The sequence below is a fragment of the Ranitomeya imitator genome, chromosome 4 (genome assembly GCF_032444005.1).
Source record: "Ranitomeya imitator isolate aRanImi1 chromosome 4, aRanImi1.pri, whole genome shotgun sequence".
Classification (NCBI taxonomy): Eukaryota; Metazoa; Chordata; class Amphibia; order Anura; family Dendrobatidae; genus Ranitomeya; species Ranitomeya imitator.
Window position 1 is genome coordinate 232,885,185 of NC_091285.1, and position 21,059 is coordinate 232,906,243.

The following is a 21,059-nucleotide window of genomic DNA, read 5'->3' on the forward strand; positions in this document are numbered from 1 at the left end:
CTCAGATTAGAGACCAGGTCAATGCCACACAGAGTTCTAGCAGCAGACACATCTCTACAACAACTGTTAAGAGGAGACTTTGTGCAGCAGGCCTTCATGGTAGAATAGCTGCTAGGAAACCACTGCTAAGGACAGGCAACAAGCAGAAGAGACTTGTTTGGGCTAAAGAACACAAGGAATGGACATTAGACCAGTGGAAATCTGTGCTTTGGTTTGATGAGTCCAAATTTGAGATCTTTGGTTCCAACCACTGTGTCTTTGTGCGACGCAGAAAAGGTGAACGGATGGACTCTACATGCCTGGTTCCCACCGTGAAGCATGGAGGAGGAGGTGTGATGGTGTTGGGGTGCTTTGCTGGTGACACTGTTGGGGATTTATTCATAATTGTAGGCATACTGAACCAGCATGGCTACCACAGCATCTTTCAGCGGCATGCTATTCCATCCGATTTGCGTTTAGTTGGACCATCATTTATTTTTCAACTGGACAATGACCCCAAACACACCTCCAGGCTGTGTAAGGGCTATTTGACCAAGAAGGAGAGTGATGGGGTGCTATGCCAAATGACCTGGCCTCCACAGTCACCAGACTTGAACCCAATCGAGATGGTTTGGGGTAAGCTGGACCGAAGAGTGAAGACAAAAGGGCCAACAAGTGCTAAGCATCTCTGGGAACTCCTTCAAGATTGTTGGAAGACCATTTCCGGTGACTACCTCTTGTAGCTCATCAAGAGAATGCCAAGAGTGTGCAAAGCAGTCATCAAAGCAAAGGGTGGCTACATTGAAGAACCTAGAATATAAGATATAATTTCAGTTGTTTCACACTGTTTTGTTAAGTATATAATTTCACATGTGTTAATTCATAGTTTTGATGCCTTCAGTGTGAATGTATAAATTTCATAGTCATGAAAATGCAGGAAAATCTTTAAATGAGAAGGTGTGTCCAAACTTTCGGTCTGTACTGTATGTGCGGAAGTTTCTCTTATATTGTTCTCACTATGTCTGTATGTAAATATATGTGCAGAGGCATTGCTTATATTGTTGTCACTATGTTTGTATGTAAATGTATGTGCAGAAGTTTCTCTTATATTGTTCTCACTATGTTTGTATGTAAATGTATGTGAAGTAGCATCTCTAATATTGTTCTCACTATGTCAGTATGTAAATGTATGTGCAGAGGCATTGCTTATATTGTTCCCACTATGGCTGTATGGAAATGTATGTGCAGAAGTTTTTCTTATATTGTTCTCACTATATCTCCAGTTAACTATTTAACATCACTTAAAGACAGGAGTATGTAATACATCACTTAAAATGGTTGTCCAGACATAGAGATTTGATGACCTCCCGACAGGATAGGTCATCAATAGAGATACCTGGGTGTCAAATACCAAGACACCCTACATGGGTCCAGTGCCAACTCCCCCCCATTGATCTGGTCTCAATGTTTTGGCTGCAGCAGTGACATCACTTCAACAGCACGCATTACTGCTCTTGCTAGTCACAGAGCTCAGCAGCTCTGATGAGGATGAAAGCCTGTGCCGCTGAGCTCAGTGAGTGTGCCGCTGAGCTCAGTGAGTGTGCTGCTGAGCTCATTGAGTGGTTAGAGTGATGTACGATGTTGACATGACATTACTGCTGCAGCCAATAGACTGACACTGGAGCAACAGCGGAGAGTTGACACTGGATCCAAGTAGGGTGAGCATATGCCGATTTTGTTATTTTAGCTATTTTACAGAGTTTGGGGCTCACTTTCCAGAAAGTTTATATCTGAGTGTATGAAGCTGATATGGATGATTTTATTTTATCAATAGTATTTGTTAGTCACTGAGTAGAACAGCTCTCATTCTGGAACACTCAGCTTGTCAATGTATTATCCTTGTCAGCAATAAACATAGGCTCTGCCATTGTTGAAAAACTACAACTTTTGATAACAAAAGTCTTCCAGTGACAACAATAGACAGAATGTAATACTGCATGTAGAACACTAAGAATCTTTATATGTTAATAGTAAAAATAGCATATATGCAACCACTGATTGACCAAACCGCTGCATGACCAGCTCTGCCCTCGCCTACTGTATTCTCACCCATCCCTTGTAGATTGTGAGCCCTCGCGGGCAGGGTCCTCTCTCCTCCTGTACCAGTTGTGACTTGTATTGTTTAAGATTATTGTACCTGTTTTTATTATGTATACCCCTCCTCACATGTAAAGCGCCATGGAACAAATGGTGCTATAACAATAAATAATAATAATATATCTATGCAAGGAATAACAAGTGATTGATGAGATCTCCAGGTCAAAAGTGGCCAGTTGTTGCTCTTAAATTATTCTCGTTGCTGCTCTGAGTATTCCTTTTTTTTTTAAATCCGCTTTATGGTACGGCACTTTTTAATTAGTGCTAAATTGTATGGTCTTTACCAAGGGGGTGATCCTGACAAGTTAATAATGAAGAAGAGCCTAAAGACCCGCCCAAGAGAATCTTGTGTAATGACTCTATGGCAATGACGGTAAAAATTTACACTTAATAAAAAGATCCATATCTCTGGAACCATATGGCAGATTTAAAAAAAAACTGTAATACTGAGAGGAGCAACGGGAATAAAATAGGAGCAAAAACTGGCCACTTTTGACTCTGGAAACGGTCCTATTTAAAATAATTATCCATGGTTAGGAAAAATGAGTAGTTTTTTTTAACTATACAGAAACAGTGCCGCTATTGTCTAAAGGCTGTGTCTGGTATTGCAGCCTAACCGCTTTCACACTTCTGAGCTGCACAGTAGTAGACTCAGCCCTTAGACAGGAGTGGCAGTGTTTACGGGGGTAAAGGCAGGTTTATCTTTCTAATCCAAACAACCCCATTCAAGTTTTGCCAGGATACAAAAAATTGGTACAAGATATTACAAGTTGCTTTTTTATTGTTTGTATTACATAGGCTCGCCAAAGAGAAAAAATGAATGAAGAACACAACAAAAGACTTTCTGATACAGTGGATAGGCTTCTAACAGAATCCAATGAACGGTTGCAGTTGCACTTGAAGGAACGAATGGCTGCACTTGAAGACAAGGTGGGAGCAATGTTGCAATATTTGAATATACTACATGGGTATTTAAAGGGAACCTGTCACCCCCAAAATCGACGGTAAGCTAAGCCCTCCGGCATCAGGGGCTTATCTACAGCATTCTGGAATGCTGTAGATAAGCCCCCGATGTAACCTAAAAGATGAGAAAAAGAGGTTAGATTATACTCAACTAGGTGGGCGGTCCGATCCGATGGGCGTCGCGGTCCGGTCCGGGGCCTCCCATCTTCTTACAATGACGTCCTCATCTTGTCTTCATGCTGCGGCTCTGGCACAGGCGTACTTTGTCTGCCCTGTTGAGGGCAGAGCAAAGTACTGCAATGCGCAGGCACCGGGAAAGGTCAGAGAGGCCCAGCGCCTGTGCACTGCAGTACTTTGCTCTGCCCTCAACAGGGCAGACAAAGTACGCTTGCGCCGGAGCCGCAGTGTGAAGACAAGAAGAGGACGTCATCCTATGAAGAAGAGAGGCGCCGGACCGGACCACAACACCCATCGGACTGGACCGGAACCGGGACTGCCCCTGAGTGAGTAAAATGTAACCTCTTTTTCTCATCTTTCAGGTTACATCGGGGGGCTTATCTACTGCATTACAAAATGCTGTAGATAAGCCCCTGATGCTGGTGGGCTTACCTTACCCTTGATTTTGGGGATGACGGGTTCCCTTTAAGGAAAACTGTCAGCTTTTCTTACATATCATTTTTTTAGTACATACACTTGCATTCCCCATAAAATAACAATTCTGAAGTATCTGTGCTGGAACTTTGCATTGTGTCATGCCTCCATTATTCTTCTCTGACCCTGGAGAGTCTCCTGATACTGACATTTTATTGAAAAGAGGAAGAGCTACAACACGCATTCAATTTTAATACATATTAAAGGGAAACTGTCAGCAGATTTTTGCTATGTAATCTGGAGACAGTATGAGGTAGAGGCTGAAACTCAAAATTCAGGGATGTGTCACTGTGTCTTAAAGCTGTGTGCTGTTGTTTAATTACAGTGAAGGTTTTATCACTAGGACATTATCATTGCTGTGACTAGCTAGGGCGTGCCTCATTGGCCAACCACACCTCCTCTTTTGATCAGCAGCTCGCTGTGTATGGACTTTGTACATGGAGAGCCTGCTGTAGGCGGGGCTAGCTTTTTCAGCTCGGCTTCATCCTGCATCTAAGAACTCAGATTGTGTCAGAACGGCTGCACCCAGTAAACTAAGTTATACATCATTGGATTTAGGGTCTGTTTTCCTACACTATGCTGCTCTCAGATGAGGTAGGAAACACCTGGTGACAGATTCCTTTTAAGGAAGATCAACAGAGCAATGGCACAATATATAGAGAAGTTGTAAGAAAACCTGTCCAAACATCAGAGACAATGACTGCTGCTTTAAATCTAGAGTGTTTTGGTCCCTTGGTATCCAGTTGTTCATTGCGCATTCATTTACACTTTAGATAACATTTTCCTGGCTCATAATAGCCAAAACAAACCACAAAGCCGAGGCATTCAGAGATCCATTAGCAACATATTAGTGCACTGCTGTATACAGAAAACATCCGGCCAATATGTACTTGTCACATCTAATCCAAACTCAGTTGGGTGGATACACCTGGAATAATCTATTTTTTGCTATTTGATGAAGCATGCGAGCTAAATATCACACGAAACACTGATTAATGTGAACAGGTCGGTGCGAGTAAGTGAAATATTGAGATGTTTGTAAAGTATTCATCAAAAGAGCTTCAAGTGAAATTGTTTTCTGATGTTATAATGGTCCATTTTTCCAGTTGCCACTGGATGCCGGAACCAATATATTAGTGCCAAACATGCTGATGCAAAATCAATTCACTAAGGAATTGACAGATTGATTTAAAGTGTTCATGTCCTAAGGATATGTGCACACGTTGCGGATTTCCTGCGGATCTGCAGCGTTTTTTGCGGTGCAGAAACGCTGCAGATCCGCAAGTGATTTACAGTACAATGTAAATCAATGCTAAAAAAAATGCTGTGCTAATGGTGCAGAAAATTCCCTGCGGAAACTCTGCGGATTAAAAGAAGTAGCATGTCACTTCTTTTTTGCGGATCTGCAGCGTTTTTGTACCCATTCCATTATAGAAATCCGCAGGGGTAAAAAACTCAAGAAATCCGCAAAAAATCTGCAGCAAATCCGCAACAAAAACGCACAAAATCTGCACAAAAAACGCGACAAATCCGCACCTGCGTTTTCTGCCAAGAGATGCAGAATCCGCACCAGAAATTCCTAAGCCTATTCCGCAACGTGTGCACATAGCCTTATAGATGCATGATTTGTTTCTGATGAATTTCATGAAATATAAAGTACTGTGCCAAAGTTTTAGGCAGTTGTGGAAAAAATGCTGCAAAGTAAGAATGCTTTAAAAAATAGAAATGTTAATTGTTGTCGAAACGTCGGGGTGGTAGCCGAGATACATGCCGACTTCACATTCACACATATGGTAATAAAATAAAGTGCAAGTGCCTATTTACCCCAGAGGTCCTGGTATTTACATATACTTATTATCAGTCAATCAAGTTACAGAAGTAGAAAGTCTGTATAAAGTGCCCTTTAGTTTCTTCCTTACATATTATTAATAATAATAATTTAGCAATTTTCAAAATGTTGAATTCTTATGCCCTTAAGTCAGAGAGTTATGTCACACAAAAATAGTTAATAAATAACATTTCCCATATGTCTACTTTACATCAGCACAATTTTTGAAACAACATTTTTTTTAGAAAGTTATGATTAAAAGTTGACCAGCAATTTCTATTTTTTTCAACAAAATATACAAAACCATTTTTTAGGGCCCACCTTACATTTGAGGGGTTACTACGACAGAAAATACCCAAAAGTGACACCGTTCTAAAAACTACACCCCTCGAGGTGCTCAAAAATGCATTCAAGAAGTGTTTTAGCCCTGAAGGGAAGTAACACAGTTTGACTTTTAGGCTGTGTTCACACGTTGCGGTTTTTTCGCGGTTTTTCCCGATAAAAACGCAATAAAACCGCATACAATAAGCATCCCATCATTTAGAATGAATTCCGGATGTTTTGTGCACATGATGCGTTTTTTTTCCGCAAAAAAAACGCATACCGCACAAAATCCGGACATCTTTTAGCGGTTTTTTTGCGGATTTCCCACTCCAAAATGCATTGGGAAGTGTCCGGAAAAAAACGCGTCAAAAACGCATCAAAACCACGGCAAAAACACGTCAAAACCGCGGCAAAATCGCGGCAAAAACGCATGCGGTTTTCTTGCGGATTTCATGCAGAAAATGTCCGGAATTCTCAGGAATTTTCTGCATGAATTCCTGAACGTGTGCACATAGCCTTAAACACAAAATTGTCTGGAATCGATTCTGGACGCCATGTCTGGTTTGGAGAGCCCCTAAACAGTAGAAACCCCCTACAAGTGCCCCTTTTTGGAAACTACACCCCTCAAGGATTTTATCCATGGGTATAGTGAAAGTTTTGAACCCACTGGTACGACACAGAATTTGATAAAATTAGGTCGTAATATTGAAAAAGTTAATTTTTTTCACAAAAATCTTGCTTTAGCTCAAATTTGCTTTCTTTTGCCAGAGATCATACCAAAAAGTGGACCCCACAATTTGTTAAAATAAAAAGGGAGAAGCCAGCGCTGCTTATGGTCAGAATGCAATACAAAAAGTGCACATGCACATATTAAAGGGACACTGTCACCTGAATTTGGAGGGAACAATCTTCAGCCATGGAGGCGGGGTTTTGGGGTTTTTGATTCACCCTTTCCTTACCTGCTGGCTGCATGCTGGCTGCAATATTGGATTGAAGTTGATTCTCTGTCCTCCGTAGTATATGCCTGCACAAGGCAATCTTGGCGTCAGATGGCCCTTGTATCTCATCAAGGACTCGTCAACTGCCACATTTTGCTCCGGGGTATAGGAATTTAGAAATGAATGTTGTAGGAGGGAAATTGAGGGTCTCAATTTGTTTAGCCGATCATAGTTGAGGTCAGTTCTTTGGGAATTATCGCTTAAATGGAGGAATTTTATTAGGGCTTGAAAACACACCTGCAACATGACAGCAAATACAGGGGTACTGTGGACAGATTTTGTTGCCCAGTAGGAACGGAATGTGCTTTTTTTACTTATCCTATGTTCAGAGTCATGCCCCAACATTTTTTTGTGAGGATCCTGGAACAGCAATGAAAGGCAATGGGTTTTTGGGAGATATATTGTCAGGCATATAAATTGGTTTGGTGAGCAATCAATTGTAGTACTTCCGGGTAACGAAAATTTGGAAAAAATCAAAATGGGTAGAATTGACATCTAATTTTATTCCAGGGCCTGCTAAAAAAAATGGGTGAATTTGAGTGGAAGATGGTCTGTCGTGATACCATAGCAGTGAAAGGACTGCAGTACTTGGTCCTGCCTCTGAAGCTTCATCAGTGACGACTGACTCCTCTACCGTCAGGCTATGGTGTTCCATGGAGTAAGAATCGCCATCACTGTCTGAAAGTTGTTCTACTTCCGAGGCAGATTCAGAGGCAGAATCAATTTCACTGCAGGAGCAAAGCAGGCTGTACGCTTGCTCTGTGCTAAATGTTCTGCAGGCCATTGCTTTATTCGCCTGCCTAAGAAAAAAACTAACCCTAATCTAACACTACTAGCCCTAAACTTAAACTAACACTAGTATTTTTTTTTTCCTTTTGAAAAAAATTGACTAATCCTAATCTTAACCCTAACTGGTAAAAATGAAAAAAAAAATATAAAGTAAAAAAATGTGATCTGACAAGGGGGATGACACAGAAAGGGGAGTGATCATTTCGGTTTAGGAGATTTACAGACTCGGAGGTAGAAATGTGATTTTTTTTTTCATTTTCTATTCTTTGACAGGGCATCACTCCAATGTAGTGTTTCTATCTTCACTTCCAAAACAACTACAAGGAGAGAAGAGAGAGGCACAGCCCAATTGCTGCCATATTTACTAATATTGGGGGCTTTTGATCACTGTGATAGGGTCTATCACAGTAATAAAAAGTGAGCAGCCATTCAGAAAATGAACAGCAGTTGTTGGGTACAGGGTTGCAGATCTTGGCGGGCGTACTTTGCATGCTCATGCCATTCTCATTCTGCAGAAGAAGGAAAGGGACCGGGGGATCACGGATCTGGTACCTAAGGTACCGTGAGGGGCTCAGGGACCTAATTTCTCTCCTCTCTGATATGTTAGATCAGTGTTCCCCAACTCCAGTCCTCAAGAGCCACCAACAGATCATGTTTTCAGGATTTCCCTAGTATTGCACAGGTGATGCAATTATCCCCTGTGAAATACTAAGGAAATTCTGAAAACATGACCTGTTGGTGGCTCTTGAGGACCCGAGTTGGGAGGAACACTGTGTTAGATCATGTCAGACGAGAGAGAAATGGTTTTTAAATTGGACTTTTTTTTTATGTTATCGCCTTAATTCGGTGAATAACAGCAATCACATGACAGAACTGTAAAAACCGGACTTGATCATGTTCTATGGGGTCTCAACTACCCCTGGGAGCTGACACCCCAAAGATTTTCCAACACTGGGGGGGCACTATACCCTTTTTTGTCAGTGATGTTAAAAAGCGGCGCTGAGTAATAAGTATCCTTAACTGTCGCCGTAAAAAGGAGTATTGGTGGTCGCTAAGGGGTTAAAAGAACTTGAACAACACATTTTGAAACCTCAGTTTGCTTTGAAGTTTTTGCCCAGTAGAGACTTAACTGATGCAGTATAACTACCTTCTTTCTTGTTGCTGTATACAGTCTTGCCATGACTTCTGACCTGTGACATTACACCGTCTTTCACAACCTCACCTTTGTAGTTTGTAGCAGTTTAACTTCCCTTACCCTGTTTTAAGCCTTATATATTGCTTCAGTTAAAGGGTTATCCATCACTATTTTTTACTATGAGACTCAACACTTAATGGAAGGTAATTGCCAAATACCTGCTTTTTCTGACGATCTCACCCAGCTTAGAGCTACTACTTCCCAATTCTCCCACTACCCCAAACATGCCCACTGCCTTGGGGTCATACTTGATTCCGAGCTTTCATTCACCCCCCACATCCGATCACTGCCTCGCTCTTCTTATCTGCATCTCAAAAAAATTTCTAGAATTCACCCTTTTCTTACTTTCGACTCTGCAAAAACTCTTACTGTTTCACTTATTCATTCTCGTCTGGACTATTGTAACTCTCTACTAATCAGCCTCCCTCATACAAAACTCTCCCCGCTCCAATATGTCCTGAATGCTGCAGCCAGGATCATATTCCTCACCAACCGTTACACCGATGCCTCTACCTTGTGCCAGTCATTACACTGGTTACCCATCCACTCCAGAATCCAGTACAAAACTACTACCCTCATCTACAAAGCACTCCATGGCTCAGCACCACCCTACATCTCCTCTCTGGTCTCAGTCTACCACCCTACGCGTGCCCTCCGCTCCGCTAATGACCTCAGGTTAGCATCCTCAATAATCAGAACCTCCCATTCCCGTCTCCAAGACTTTACACGTGCTGCGCCGATTCTTTGGAATGCACTACCTAAGTTAATACGATTAATCCCCTATCCCCACAGTTTTAAGCATGCCCTAAAAACTCATTTGTTCAGATTGGCCTACCGCCTCAACGCATTAACCTAACTATCCCTGTGTGGCCCATTCAAAAAAAAAAAAAAAAACATAATCAGGTTCCTCGCAACATGTTCTCATACACTTTATGCAGTCATTAGCCCTCTGTGTCTGTACTGCTACATACTTAGGCAGTTAACTGGTTCATGCAGCTCTACATGAACACCCGATCCTTACACTATGGCTGGTCCGACTAACTAAAGCAATTGTTACCATCCACCTCTCGTGTCTCCCCTTTTCCTCATAGTTTGTAAGCTTGCGAGCAGGGCCCTCATTCCTCCTGGTATCTACAGGTCCTTCTCAAAAAATTAGCATATAGTGTTAAATTTCATTATTTACCATAATGTAATGATTACAATTAAACTTTCATATATTATAGATTCATTATCCACCAACTGAAATTTGTCAGGTCTTTTATTGTTTAAATACTGATGATTTTGGCATACAACTCCTGATAACCCAAAAAACCTGTCTCAATAAATTAGCATATTTCACCCATCCAATCAAATAAAAGTGTTTTTTAATAACAAACAAAAAAACCATCAAATAATAATGTTCAGTTATGCACTCAATACTTGGTCGGGAATCCTTTGGCAGAAATGACTGCTTCAATGCGGCGTGGCATGGAGGCAATCAGCCTGTGACACTGCTGAGATGTTATGGAGGCCCAGGATGCTTCAATAGCGGCCTTAAGCTCATCCAGAGTGTTGGGTCTTGCGTCTCTCAACTTTCTCTTCACAATATCCCACAGATTCTCTATGGGGTTCAGGTCAGGAGAGTTGGCAGGCCAATTGAGCACAGTAATACCATGGTCAGTAAACGATTTACCAGTGGTTTTGGCACTGTGAGCAGGTGCCAGGTCGTGCTGAAAAATGAAATTTTCATCTCCATAAAGCATTTCAGCCGATGGAAGCATGAAGTGCTCCAAAATCTCCTGATAGCTAGCTGCATTGACCCTGCCCTTGATGAAACACAGTGGACCAACACCAGCAGCTGACATGGCACCCCACACCATCACTGACTGTGGGTACTTGACACTGGACTTCAGGCATTTTGGCATTTCCTTCTCCCCAGTCTTCCTCCAGACTCTGGCACCTTGATTTCCGAATGACATGCAAAATTTGCTTTCATCAGAAAAAAGTACTTGGGACCACTTAGCAACAGTCCAGTGCTGCTTCTCTGTAGCCCAGGTCAGGCGCCTCTGCCGCTGTTTATGGTTCAAAAGTGGCTTTACCTGGGGAATGCGGCACCTGTAGCCCATTTCCTGCACACGCCTGTGCACGGTGGCTCTGGATGTTTCCACACCAGACTCAGTCCACTGCTTCCTCAGGTTCCCCAAGGTCTGGAATCGGTCCTTCTCCACAATCTTCCTCAGGGTCCGGTCTCCTCTTCTCGTTGTACAGCGTTTTCTGCCACATTGTTTCCTTCCAACAGACTTACCATTGAGGTGCCTTGATACAGCACTCTGGGAACAGCCTATTTGTTGAGAAATTTCTTTCTGGGTCTTACCCTCTTGCTTGAGGGTGTCAATGATGGCCTTCTTGACATCTGTCAGGTCGCTAGTCTTACCCATGATGGGGGTTTTGAGTAATGAACCAGGCAGGGAGTTTATAAAAGCCTCAGGTATCTTTTGCATGTGTTTAGAGTTAATTAGTTGATTCAGAAGATTAGGGTAATAGGTCGTTTAGAGAACCTTTTCTTGATATGCTAATTTATTGAGACAGGTTTTTTGGGTTATCAGGAGTTGTATTCCAAAATCATCAGTATTTAAACAATAAAAGACCTGACAAATTTCAGTTGGTGGATAATGAATCTATAATATATGAAAGTTTAATTGTAATCATTACATTATGGTAAATAATGAAATTTAACACTATATGCTAATTTTTTGAGAAGGACTTGTATTTTGAACTGTGATTTCTGTTATGCTGTAATGTCTATTGTCTGTACAAGTCCCCTCTATAATTTGTAAAGCGCTGCGGAATATGTTGGCGCTATATAAATAAAATTATTATTATTATTATTGCCCATAGTGTCACATCGATAGTGTAATTCCTTCTCTTCCACTCGGTTGTTGACAGACATCACTGCTGACGTCATCTTGATTGATAGTCAGCTCCTTGCTGCCAAACGCAATGCAGGATTGCTGAGGTAGTGTAATTCACGTTATATAAACATTATATACTCACCAGTCCTAGGCCCACCGTTCATTTATCCTTATGCCATCACAATTCCCCCATTAACTACACCAGTCTTCAGATCTGCTCCAATGCTGAGGTCTGCGATTGGCCTCACAGTCACACGGGTGGTAACTTACATTATTAATGTCAAAGACTTGTATTGCTCCAAGCGATAACTAGGGCGTGAACGTCTGTCATTGACATTATTGCATGGGGCGATACACGTCAGTTATATACTTTCAACCACCAAGTGACTGTGAAGACAACCCCAGGCTGTGACACCCGAATGGAGCACCAGAAGATCTGAAGACTAAAGTGGATAATCGAGGCTGCCACTACATATAGTGGGGGTTGTGCATAGGACAGATGAGTATATAGTGTTTATTATAGTTTTGACAGCTCTCCATCCTTCAAAAGAAGACGGCAAAATGCGTACTTGCTGAATATCAAAACCTATAAAATTTCAGATTCACCAGAATCTAAAGTTTGAGGGAAATTCGTAATGAATTGTATTATTTATGAATCTATTTGCTCATCTCTATTTACTATGGGTGATTGTTTACTTCTTCCCTTGATTTGTTCTTGAACGAGGTTGAGCCTCAACCCCTTCGCTGACTTCAGAAATAAGAGAACAGCATCCCTCAAAGGGTGAAAATAAAACTGGAATTTTTTGTATACAATAGCTGACACCGTGCTGCATTTTGCACGACCGGTGTTGACTCCGATCACCGCCATTTAACCCTGTAGTTGCTGCTGTCAATAGTGACATTAGGATTTAGAAGGTTAACAGATGGAGGAGGCTTCCCTTCTGTAACCCCATGGGCACAATTACATTTTTTTTCCATTTACCATGTTCACTATACGGTAATGCTGACTGGGCAATATGATTCTCCAGTTCAGTACAATTATGCAAATACCAAACATGTATAGTTTTTTTTTTATTTATTGGTGGAAAAAAATCCAAAATTTGTAAAAATAAAACCTCTTTGCTTGTATCGACATTTTCTGAGACCCGTGACACTTTAACTTTTCAGGATATGGGGCTGGGTGATGGTTTATTTTTTGCACCATGAGCTGATGTTTTTTCCTGATACTATTTTGGGGTACCGTATTTTTCGGATGATAAGATGCACCAGACCATAAGACGCACCTAGGTTTTAGAGGAGGAAATTAGGAAAAAAAATTGAAGCAAAAAAATGATCACTTCTGTGCTTAATATCCCCTATCCTAGTATATATGGTCCACTCATACCGATTCTGATACACATGGCTCCCCATCCCTATCCTTGTATGCATGGCTCCCACATCCCTATCCTAGTATGCATGGCCCCCTCATCCCTATCTCTGTATGCATGGCCCCCTCATGCCTATCCTGGTATGCATGCCCCCTCATCCCTATCTTGGTATGCATGGCTCCATCATCCCTATCCTGGTATGCATGCCCCCCTCATCCCTATCCTGGTATGCATGGCCCCATCCATATCCTGGTATGATTGGCACCATCCCGGTCCTAGTATACATGGACCCATCCCAGTCCTAGTATGATTGTCCCCATCCCAATCCTGGTTTGATTGGTCCCATCCTTATTCTGGTATAATTGGCCCCATCCCATTCCTGGTATGAATGTTCCCATCAAGGTCCTGGTATGATTGGTCCCATCCTTTTTCTGGTATAAATGGATCCATCCTGTTCCTGGTATGATTGGTCCCATCCGTATTCTGGTATAATTGGCCCCATCCCATTCCTTGAAAGATTGGTCACATCCTTATTCTGGTATAATTGGCCCCATCCCATTCCTGGTATGATTGGTCCCATCCTTATTCTGGTATAATGGGCCCCATCCTGTTCCTGGTATGATTGGTCCCATCCTTATTCTGGTATGATTGACCCCATCAAGGTCCTGGTATGATTGGTCCCATCAAGGTCCTGGTATGATTGGTCCCATCCTTTTTCTGGTATAAATGTCCCCATCCTTTTCCTGGTATGATTGGTCCCATCCTTTTTATTTTATAATTGGCCCGTTCCTGGTATGCATGGCCCCATCATGAAAGATTTAGAAAAAAAAACATTACACTTACCTTCCTCCGCTCCCTCGCAGTCGCAGCGTCCTGCTCCAGTGCCAGCAGCTGCCTAATGCTTGTAGGCAGCACATGGCAGGGACGTCATGTGCTGCTCACAAGCAGAGCACAGCTGCCAGAATACTCACTGGGACCGTTCATCGCAGAGAGCGGTGAGTATCCCTTCCTATTCAGTAGTGCTCAGTGTCAGCCAGCAGCTTCCTGCTGCTGCGGCGGTCACGTGTGCTGGTACTTAAGAGAAATTTAATATTCTGAATACTCATTTCTCTTATTGGCACACGTGATCGCCGGCAGCAGCAGGAAGGCTCCGGCTGACACTGCACGCTACTGAAGAGGAATGGATACTCACCGTTCTCTGCAATGAATGGTCCCGGTGAGTATTCCGGCAGCTGCTGGCACCGGAGCAGTACACTGCGAGGGAGCGGAGGAAGGTAAGTCTAATGTTTGTTTTTTTTAATCTTTTCTGATGGTACCAATCATACCTGCAACAGGAAGGGGCCAATCATACCAGGATGCTAGAAAGAAATGAGTATTCATTGCCATCCATGCCCATGGCCGTGTAATGCAGTGCATATTCATTTCTCTTTAGCAGCGGGCACAGGAGTTAGCCGTAGCCACCAGCTCCAACCTCCTGTGACCGCTCCCCAACCTCCCCACCACAGCCAGAGGTCATACTTCCGGACTATAAGATGCACCTCCCATTTTACTCTACATTTTCGGAGGAAAAAAGTGCATCTCATAGTCCGAAAAATACTTTATGTACGATGTTGTAATTGCCTCTAATTGCATTTTATTGAAATGTTGCAGTGGCCAAAAAAACGTAATTCTTTCGTTTTGATTTTTTTATATAAGATTCTCAGCACAGGAACATTTTTTAACACATCCATTTGTGGAAATTTTCTTTATTCCGAGATCTATCCATTAAAATGTAATTGGTTCGTGGGAAAACCTCTTTAATGCCTGGCAATGTGTAATCTCCATCTCCTTTTTTAAAGAAATATGCAAGTTTGACAAGCTAGATAAGCATGTTTATGATCAACAATTATATTTCTACATCTTTGATCTCTTGCAGAACATTTTACTTCAGGATTCAGAAAATTATAGAAAACAATTAGAGGAATGTTTACATGACAAGGTAAGACTAATCAAGGATGCGTAGTTCGCCTTTCTATTTTGCATGCCACAATTTAAATCATAAGCACAATGCTAATATTGAGAATGGAGAGCAACCAATGGAGTATATATACATATGGGGCCCTTATAAATATACAACCAAAAAACAAACACCTAGAAACATAGCTTTATTAAATATTAATTTAATAAGAGGTACAAACAAATGTAGATGCAAAAGTATAAAGAATTTCTCATTCAGGTCAATGCAATGGAAGGGAAGAGAGAGTGTTAGAGCCTGAATTTGCCCTACATTTTTCCCTTTCTAACCACGGAGGTTGCACCCTAATAATTCAATGTGGCACCAATGCTCAACGAAGAATGTAACTATTTGACCATACCTAAAACCAAAAATGTCCCACTTATCTGGGAAATTCACCCAAGAAGTGAATGGAATCCTTACAAGCAAACTAATATAAGGCCACCAAGGAGATGTACAAACCAATAATTAACCATTTGGTTGGGTACTGATGTGAGCTTAGGTTGTTAGTGCAGAGGAATACAACAAGCACTAAATATCCATAAGTAATACTATTAGATCTCAATAAGCACAATAAGACCGTGTGGAATCCCAAGGAAACAAAGGCATAAGTCCTAACTGCTGGACATCAATAAGATGATACACGTGAAAGACATCAAATATTAATCAAGTTCTTTATGGGGCCTAGGTAACCTATCAATAGATACTAGGCTTTTAACTTTGCAGTATCATCCCAGTAGATAAGTATGTCATCGATAGTGGACTTCAATAGTTTATACATGATTAACATATGTACAAGAAACAAAGCCTAAATTGAGACTGAATGGCCTGTAATGAAATAGTACTTAGCTGTAACACTTGTAACTTTGCAGCCTAGTCCCGACACGTTTTTCCTTTCTTATGGTCATCCTGGATTTCTTCAGGGGTATGCCTCAGTGGGGAAAAAGAGCAAGAGCGTTGCTTCAATGAGCACAACAACTCTCCAGTCTGCAAGCATAGTAGACACAGGCAGTGTGCATGTCACCTGGCCCTGTCTATATATGTACCCAAAACGGCCTCCGGTTAGTGGTTGTGAAGGTTTCCGCTCCCTTAATCCCATAGAAAACTTATGGAGGGAATTAAAGCAGGGATTCAAGCTTCAGGAGGCTAATTTGCATATTCCAGGTGCCTTCTGGGAGAAGCGAAGTCTCCCTAAGCTAGAAGATCGTTGGGTACAGCCGGGACCAGCTGCTTCGAAAGCATCACCAAACCGCGCGCCGTACGGCGCGCGAATTTTTGCCTGTGGGACATTATTGCAAGAGAGCTTGGCTGAGTAGATTACACAAGAAGGAAAACACACAGCAAGTCAGCAGGATCTAGGAGCAACATGGCAGATGTGACAACCTACATGGTGAGCTGCAGCATGTGCTACATGTTCACAGATCGACCAGAAGAAGAATCCAATTTCACCTGTCAGAAGTGTAGACTAGTGGCCCTTTTAGAAGAAAAGGTGCGGGGTCTGGAAGAAAGAATAGCAACTTTGAAACTCATCAAAGAGAATGAAGACTTTCTAGACAGAACAGAAGCATCTCTACTGGTCACAGAAGGTGCAAAAAGTGTCAGAGAACCTCCAAAAGCAGATGAGTGGAAGCATGTGACCAAAAGAAGCAAGAAGACCATGGAGAAATCACCAACCACACAACTGAAGAACCGATATCAAATCTTTGTAGAGGATGAAGATGGCACACCTAAGAATGAAGCAATACCAGCAAGCAAAAAAGAAAAGGGCACACAGCAACAAGTGACAGCAAAAAGTACAGCCAAGAAGCAACGAAGAGTGGTGGTGGTGGGAGACTCACTACTGAGAGGCACCGAAGCAGCCATCTGCAGACCGGACATAACTGCAAGAGAAGTATGCTGCCTTCCAGGTGCGATGATCAAGGATGTGACCGATAGGATACCAAAGCTCTTCAGCTCCAAGGACGTCCACCCATTTCTTCTGATACATGTTGGCACCAATGACACGGCAAGGAAGGACCTACCGACAATCTGCAAGGACTTTGAAGAGTTGGGGAAGAAAGTAAAGGAACTGGATGCACAGGTAGTTTTTTCTTCTATCCTTCCAGTAGACGGGCATGGCACCAGGAGATGGAACAGGATCCTTGATGCAAACAACTGGCTAAGACGATGGTGCAGACAACAAGGATTTGGATTCCTGGACCACGGTGTGAATTACTGGTATGATGGACTCCTCGCCAGAGACGGACTACACCTCAACAAACCTGGGAAACACACATTCGCCAGAAGACTCGCTACACTCATCAGGAGGGCGTTAAACTAGAAGAAGAGGGGACGGGAAGAAAAACATTAGACTCGAACAAAGACGACCCAGGAAAACATACTCAGAAGGGAGGTAAGAACATTTCTAAAACAATCCACAGTGAGGAGATTGGAACAAAACAAAATCCTCTAAACTGCATGCTCGCAAACGCCAGAAGCCTGACAAACAAGATGGAAGAACTAGAAGCAGAAATATCTACAGGTAACTTTGACATAGTGGGAATAACCGAGACATGGTTAGATGAAAGCTATGACTGGGCAGTTAACTTACAGGGTTACAGTCTGTTTAGAAAGGATCGTAAAAATCGGAGAGGAGGAGGGGTTTGTCTCTATGTAAAGTCTTGTCTAAAGTCCACTTTAAGGGAGGATATTAGCGAAGGGAATGAGGATGTCGAGTCCATATGGGTTGAAATTCATGGAGGGAAAAATGGTAACAAAATTCTCATTGGGGTCTGTTACAAACCCCCAAATATAACAGAAAGCATGGAAAGTCTACTTCTAAAGCAGATAGATGAAGCTGCAACCCATAATGAGGTCCTGGTTATGGGGGACTTTAACTACCCGGATATTAACTGGGAAACAGAAACCTGTGAAACCCATAAAGGCAACAGGTTTCTGCTAATAACCAAGAAAAATTATCTTTCACAATTGGTGCAGAATCCAACCAGAGGAGCAGCACTTTTAGACCTAATACTATCTAATAGACCTGACAGAATAACAAATCTGCAGGTGGTTGGGCATTTAGGAAATAACGACCACAATATTGTGCAGTTTCACCTGTCTTTCACTAGGGGGACTTGTCAGGGAGTCACAAAAACATTGAACTTTAGGAAGGCAAAGTTTGAACAGCTTAGAGATGCCCTTAATCTGGTAGACTGGGACAATATCCTCAGAAATGAGAATACAGATAATAAATGGGAAATGTTTAAGAACATCCTAAATAGGCAGTGTAAGCGGTTTATACCTTGTGGGAATAAAAGGACTAGAAATAGGAAAAACCCAATGTGGCTAAACAAAGAAGTAAGACAGGCAATTAACAGTAAAAAGAAAGCATTTGCACTACTAAAGCAGGATGGCACCATTGAAGCTCTAAAAAACTATAGGGAGAAAAATACTTTATCTAAAAAACTAATTAAAGCTGCCAAAAAGGAAACAGAGAAGCACATTGCTAAGGAGAGTAAAACTAATCCCAAACTGTTCTTCAACTATATCAATAGTAAAAGAATAAAAACTGAAAATGTAGGCCCCTTAAAAAATAGTGAGAAAAGAATGGTTGTAGATGACGAGGAAAAAGCTAACATATTAAACACCTTCTTCTCCACGGTATTCACGGTGGAAAATGAAATGCTAGGTGAAATCCCAAGAAACAATGAAAACCCTATATTAAGGGTCACCAATCTAACCCAAGAAGAGGTGCGAAACCGGCTAAATAAGATTAAAATAGATAAATCTCCGGGTCCGAATGGCATACACCCACGAGTACTAAGAGAACTAAGTAATGTAATAGATAAACCATTATTTCTTATTTTTAGTGACTCTATAGCGACAGGGTCTGTTCCGCAGGACTGGCGCATAGCAAATGTGGTGCCAATATTCAAAAAGGGCTCTAAAAGTGAACCTGGAAATTATAGGCCAGTAAGTCTAACCTCTATTGTTGGTAAAATATTTGAAGGGTTTCTGAGGGATGTTATTCTGGATTATCTCAATGAGAATAACTGTTTAACTCCATATCAGCATGGGTTTATGAGAAATCGCTCCTGTCAAACCAATCTAATCAGTTTTTATGAAGAGGTAAGCTATAGACTGGACCACGGTGAGTCATTGGACGTGGTATATCTCGATTTTTCCAAAGCGTTTGATACCGTGCCGCACAAGAGGTTGGTACACAAAATGAGAATGCTTGGTCTGGGGGAAAATGTGTGTAAATGGGTTAGTAACTGGCTTAGTGATAGAAAGCAGAGGGTGGTTATAAATGGTATAGTCTCTAACTGGGTCGCTGTGACCAGTGGGGTACCGCAGGGGTCAGTATTGGGACCTGTTCTCTTCAACATATTCATTAATGATCTGGTAGAAGGTTTACACAGTAAAATATCGATATTTGCAGATGATACAAAACTATGTAAAGCAGTTAATACAAGAGAAGATAGTATTCTGCTACAGATGGATCTGGATAAGTTGGAAACTTGGGCTGAAAGGTGGCAGATGAGGTTTAACAATGATAAATGTAAGGTTATACACATGGGAAGAGGGAATCAATATCACCATTACACACTGAACGGGAAACCACTGGGTAAATCTGACAGGGAGAAGGACTTGGGGATCCTAGTTAATGATAAACTTACCTGGAGCAGCCAGTGCCAGGCAGCAGCTGCCAAGGCAAACAGGATCATGGGTTGCATTAAAAGAGGTCTGGATACACATGATGAGAGCATTATACTGCCTCTGTACAAATCCCTAGTTAGACCGCACATGGAGTACTGTGTCCAGTTTTGGGCACCGGTGCTCAGGAAGGATATAATGGAACTAGAGAGAGTACAAAGGAGGGCAACAAAATTAATAAAGGGGATGGGAGAACTACAATACCCAGATAGATTAGCGAAATTAGGATTATTTAGTCTAGAAAAAAGACGACTGAGGGGCGATCTAATAACCATGTATAAGTATATAAGGGGACAATACAAATATCTCGCTGAGGATCTGTTTATACCAAGGAAGGTGACGGGCACAAGGGGGCATTCTTTGCGTCTGGAGGAGAGAAGGTTTTTCCACCAACATAGAAGAGGATTCTTTACTGTTAGGGCAGTGAGAATCTGGAATTGCTTGCCTGAGGAGGTGGTGATGGCGAACTCAGTCGAGGGGTTCAAGAGAGGCCTGGATGTCTTCCTGGAGCAGAACAATATTGTATCATACAATTATTAGGTTCTGTAGAAGGACGTAGATCTGGGTATTTATTATGATGGAATATAGGCTGAACTGGATGGACAAATGTCTTTTTTCGGCCTTACTAACTATGTTACTATGTTACTATGTAAAGCTTTGAATTGCCAAGCGACAGCCTCAAAATCTTAACAGTTTGGAGATGATCTGCAAAGAGGAGTGGACCAGAATTCCTCCTGATATGTGCGCAGGCCTCATCATCAACTGCAAAAAACGTCTGACTGCTGTGTGCTTGCCAACAAGGGTTTTTCCACCAAGTATTAAGTCTTGTTTGCCAGAGGAATAACATATTCTATCTCTCAATGTTAAAATTAACCCTTAAAATTATAGACTGTTCATGTCAGTGAGCAAACTTAAAAAACAGCAAGAGATCAAATAATTATTTACTTCACTGTTTGTACAGAAGCTACATTACCCTCATTTACAATTCCCACTTCCCTACAATCCAACCATGTTCCAGATGATTTTGGGTGGGGTGTATAAACTATCGACCACGTGGTCATAAATTATTTTTTCTCTCCTGAATATTACGGCTGTCGTGAAATTAATAAGATCACAAATATTGGGGTCACTTCGGAGAATCCCCAGTGTTTCCTCAATATATCCATGACCTTTATTGTCTGGTCAACGATGGCACCAATTAGGCGAGTTATCGACTCATCAGTGTT

General features: G+C 41.8%; 1 protein-coding gene across 11 annotated transcripts in view; it reads left to right on the forward strand.

Annotated features, from left to right (window-relative positions):
• The window catches only part of PPFIA2 (PTPRF interacting protein alpha 2), a 570,637-nt gene that overhangs the window by 436,611 nt on the left and 112,967 nt on the right, over positions 1–21,059 (forward strand). For all 11 annotated transcript variants that reach the window (XM_069764416.1, XM_069764417.1, XM_069764412.1 and 8 more), the window contains 2 exons: positions 2,935–3,066; positions 15,058–15,120. In XM_069764416.1, the coding sequence (XP_069620517.1) occupies positions 2,935–3,066; positions 15,058–15,120 (195 nt within the window). The remainder of the gene's footprint in view (positions 1–2,934; positions 3,067–15,057; positions 15,121–21,059) is intronic.